Raw genomic sequence first — 4,692 nt, 5'->3', positions numbered from 1 at the left:
CCATAAAGAAAACATCAAGCTTTCAATGTTTGAAACATGCAATGTTATCCTGACTCACTTGTGCTCTGTAATATCCCAAAGCACTGAAATAACTGCAGGGATTCAGAGGTCATGCTGAGGACATTCCAACAGGTGCAGTCCCAGTCTCACTTTGAGGAGTGATCATTCTGTTCTCTTCCCCTTCATAAAATGAAAATGTGTCATGAGGTTTCCAACATTCTGTGCCAAAGTTTCTGACATGAAACCAGAGAACTCCTTGGCTGGCCTGAGCAACTTTAATGCTTCAATGACCCTTTACTTACTTAGTTTTGACCCAAGTATATGCTGTACTACTGCCACCTAGTGTCGATTCAAGAGGACTACACTTTGGCATATTTTGCATTTCATGAGTTTGTTCATACTTGGATCCAATTCCCATTTAGTTGGTTTAACATTTTGGAAGATAAACCCAAAGGCCAAAATAAGCAAATCCTTAAAATACACCTTGCATTAATTTGAGGGTAAATGTATCATGTATGAAAAGAGAGTCTGAGCAGGAAAACTGGTGGGAGTCGCAGTTTTATTTCAGTACAACACCAAATGTTTCTAAACCTCCTCTTTAAATAAAGTTGTACAAATGACAAGTGCAAACAAATAGTTCTCCGTCATGGTGAGGTTGTGCAGGGATCTGAAAAAAAATTAGACACCAACACAAACAAGCCCCACCTCACAGGAAAGAACAAGAAACTGAGCAATAACAAAGAGCATGAAATGTGAGAGCCCTGTAAGGTCAGAGGCTTTAAGCTGCTCCTTCAGTCCGTCCCCATTATTCCACCACGGTCACTTGAAATGCAACTACAATATATGTTCATTGATCAGATGTGAATTAGAATCATCAACACATTTGAATCAGACGGCTAGATTGGCTAGAAATGCATTGGTGAAGACAGTAGCAATTTGGTTTGATAATAATAAACACAACAACAAGTCCTTTCTGTGAATATAAGCGTTTCCTCTGCTAGTCCTGCCCAAAGGACACAATTCTTAAGGATTTCAGTGATTGTAAAAATTACAATACAAAGGCCAGCAATGAATGTAAATATAAAATATACAAATGTGATTCCTTGAAATACCTGGACCATATTTCAACTTGTATAAAAAAAAAATCTCAATACCCGCGCCCCCCCCCAGAAAAAAAGAAAATCACTTCAGACAATCAAATGATATCTGTACACAGTCATGATCTACATCTCTACATTCTCACACTATGAATATTAAAACGAGGGCTTACTCTGTACAGTGTTTACCTAGTAGCATAATAGCTACACTCCCAAGTTACTTTTGTCCCCAGGGAGCAGTTTGTCTTTGGCAGTATCTTGAGTGATTCTATGAGGAACCCTCTTCATTTCTATACTTTTGACCCAAGTATAGGCGGATGAGCCGCAAAGAACCAACATGTTGCTGGTCCACCACAGCAAGCTTTTGCTAGAAGAGTTGTAGACCACTGCAATGACAGTCTGTGCACAGGCCTTGGCTGTCCCCGATACGTTGTGTGTTAATGGACTGGTGAATTTGATCTGTAAGCCGGTGACATATCCGATGGCGAAGCCAAACACTCCACCCAGTGTCATCATACCCCAAAAGGTCATGTCGCCAAGGCGGCTGAAGCTGGCAAGCTGGCCCAACTCACCAAACACAAGAATGAGTGGGAGGAAGAGGACGCAGGCATTGATGTTGTTGTAGTAGGACAGTTTCCAGATGTTTCCATCCACTGCTGGCATCACCTTCTTGGTGTAGATCGCATTCAGAGAGACGCAGGCACTGGCCAGCACCCCAAAGAAAACACCTGACCAGGAAAGGGAACCTGTCAGGCCCTCCTGGTCCACACCAAGCCAGAATCCACCTGAGAAACAAGACAATTGGAACGAGAGCAAAACCAAAGCACACAATGATGCAGGTTCAGAACTAGACTCGTACTAGACATTCTTCATTGAAAGCCTTATTTAGACTTGTCCTCCTACTTAGTTTTTTTTTTTTTTGTCATGTTAGTAAACAATATGCAAATTCTGTTCTAGAATATATGTTAATCTCAACTAGTGACCTATTGACAAAAAGCTGCGTTAGAATAACACCAGTTAGAAATCACAGTAAACACTCGACATTTGGAAGAACGGATGTAGACTGACGTACCTAGAATGACCCCACAGCACAGCAGGGCTTGGAATGAGGTGGTCTGTTTTAGGATCAGGTATGATAATGCCACATTAAACACTGTGCTGAGTGAACGACCGACCGTGTAAAAAGCCACTCCGAGATGTTTCAGGCACAGGTTGTTAAAGGAGATCATGCAAATAAACACGACGGACAAGGGCAGCACCTCCCGCGACGTCTTCAAATCAAACCTGACCGACGGGAAGTTGATCAATCCTGGACACATACGGGACAGTAGCTGCATCACCCAACACAGACCCACTGTGACCACGCATTGGTAGAAAGTCACGAACAAAGGCGCGTCCAGGTCACGGTTATCCAGTAGGTAGTTGTTGAGGAAAACCATCGTTATCGAGACGAACCAGTACAGGGCGACAACAGCTGCTATCCTGAGAGCCCGGAGTAGGAAAGTCTCGCCGCTTCCGTCTAAGTCCATCGAGTCCGAGCCGGCCAGAGCCATCTTTAGGATCCCAGAGCGCTTCAACTGGGCTCTGTTCATAGTGAGGTTAGGGAGAGAAACAAAAAGAATACAAACTGGGGCGTTTAGGTAAGTGGATACATGCAAACACAGGTCTCATTACGGTATCCAAACATCATTGACGACACTGTGCTCTGCCAGCGGCTACAACAAAGTGAAACTTCCGATGTGAAGTTTCAAAATAAAGGCATGCCTGACTGGCTGAGACGGGGCAAAGCTTACCTTTTGCATTGCAAATTTATAAATCTATAGTTTTTTTTCTGAGTATAGATTAATAACTGGTGCTCATAATTCAGCCACATGTCATATTGTTTAGTTTATGTTTACCTTGGCTTGGGGCTGTTTGTTAATGTCAAATATTTGCTTTGAAGGCCGACTCCTAAAACGGAAGTATTATTAATACCAACGGTGTCGCACAACCGTGACGCATCCGGAATATCTCCCATATTACAATTGGTTGATTTGTTTTAAAGACACAGTTTCCTGATAAACAAAAGAACAATACATGCTTTTGGGATTTCTCTGATCAACTTTTCATCTTGTTGAGATTCATATCAATTGCCTGGAAATGTTACATTAACTATTGAAGTATTTTTGTTTTTGAATGCGAGAATTGGTCATCGGTATAGGAATTATAACAGTATACTCTTCCTTGGATTATCATTCCACATTATTGTCATATTTTGTTACCTTAGGTTTTCCAGTGTTTTCTATTTAGTCACTCCTCTTTCTCTGCCTACAGGGCTATTGCATAAAGTAACGCATCCTTTGTGATATGCAGCTTTTCTTCTGGCACTTGGTATAGAAACTAATTAAACCAGTATCTTACATTTATTTTAAGAATCAGTGAGTATATGTAAAGGTTATCCAAAATGCTCTTAGGCATGTTCCTAAACTTTAATTTAAAAATCTAAATATGCTCAGTAAAAAGTAGGACATTTCAGCTTTGTTTAATGACGCTGAAAACCAAATGCGCACTGATTGAGGTTACTCTTAAATCTGAATCAGTCCATAATCGACCCACATGGGTGGTAAGCGCAGTGTCACACCAGCATATTGTTCACCTCTCCACTTCCAAGTTCCTCTTCACATCAGCTATTGTTACCTTTTGTGCATAGAATGATTGGATGGCTTCAACACCCCAGGGGAAGCCTTTGATTGTCCCAAATGTGTCTTGTTTCCTTTTTGGAAGGAAAACAAGTGAAGTACAGTGAAGTACTAAATGTGTGAGTGGGTGTGAGGGACTTGTTCTACCAGGTTCACTGCTTCAGTCAACTCTGGACAGGAGAAATTTAGACAATGTTCTGCACTTGCTGTCCCTCATTACAAGCTTCCTGACCCCAAGCCCTCTGCTGGAGCTGCTCAGTGATCAGCACATTGTCCAGTTTTTGAACTAGAGCGCTTCAAGGTGTGCAGTAACTGTGTGTGTGTGTGTGGAGCAGAGTGTTTCTGCAAAGGAGCACTAATTCTAACTAAACCTACCCTTGATAATTAAATGTTAAAATAAATGATTATTTCTTCCAAAGCTTTTACATAATTTTGCTTTCCCAACAGAGAGCTTAGATCAGTGTTTCTCTAAATGTGATCGTGTACCACCACTGGCACTTGAATCTCAACAATTTGATCAGATCATCTGCATCTATGAGATGATCAGCAGCACCTTTTACATTTGATACCTCTTGTGACTGCTTTTGACATGTTTGTGCTCATTATCAGATGTCGCTTTCAGTGCATAGCCATAAATGTGTAGGCGTAAACACTTGTGTGTGTGTGTGCTCTCAAAAGTGTAATAAGTGTACAATAGTGTATAAATACTATATATGCAAGGCACCAAACCCCAACCTGCCCCACAGGTGCTGGCACGTGTGTGTGTGGAAGGGGGGCACAAACTTCAATTGATTATTAAAAAGAAATCACAGACCAATTCTGTAATGATTACCATTGGGGGGCCCTGGATCCTCATAGGGGCTCCCCAAACAGCTGCTTGTGTTGCTTAATAGGTAGGGCCAGCACTGCTGTCATCA

At 41.7% G+C, this 4,692-nt stretch overlaps 1 protein-coding gene across 1 annotated transcript; it reads right to left on the bottom strand.

The window, feature by feature from the left end:
- Positions 1-541: 541 nt before the first annotated feature.
- Positions 542-2,817, bottom strand: slc35c1 (solute carrier family 35 member C1). The gene is made up of 2 exons (XM_076156275.1): positions 2,170-2,817; positions 542-1,882 (listed from the first exon to the last, which is right to left on the bottom strand). The coding sequence occupies exons 1-2, from the start codon at positions 2,687-2,689 to the stop codon at positions 1,302-1,304; spliced, it is 1,101 nt and encodes a 366-aa protein (XP_076012390.1). The 5' UTR covers positions 2,690-2,817; the 3' UTR covers positions 542-1,301.
- Positions 2,818-4,692: the final 1,875 nt, after the last annotated feature.

The sequence above is a fragment of the Genypterus blacodes genome, unplaced genomic scaffold, assembly GCF_046128005.1.
Source record: "Genypterus blacodes isolate CSIRO-AG114 ecotype Tasmania unplaced genomic scaffold, CSIRO-AGI_Gbla_v1 ptg000067l_1, whole genome shotgun sequence".
Lineage (NCBI taxonomy): Eukaryota > Metazoa > Chordata > Actinopteri > Ophidiiformes > Ophidiidae > Genypterus > Genypterus blacodes.
The sequence above is the reverse complement of the archived record's forward strand: the minus strand, read 5'-3'. Positions and strand labels throughout refer to the sequence as shown.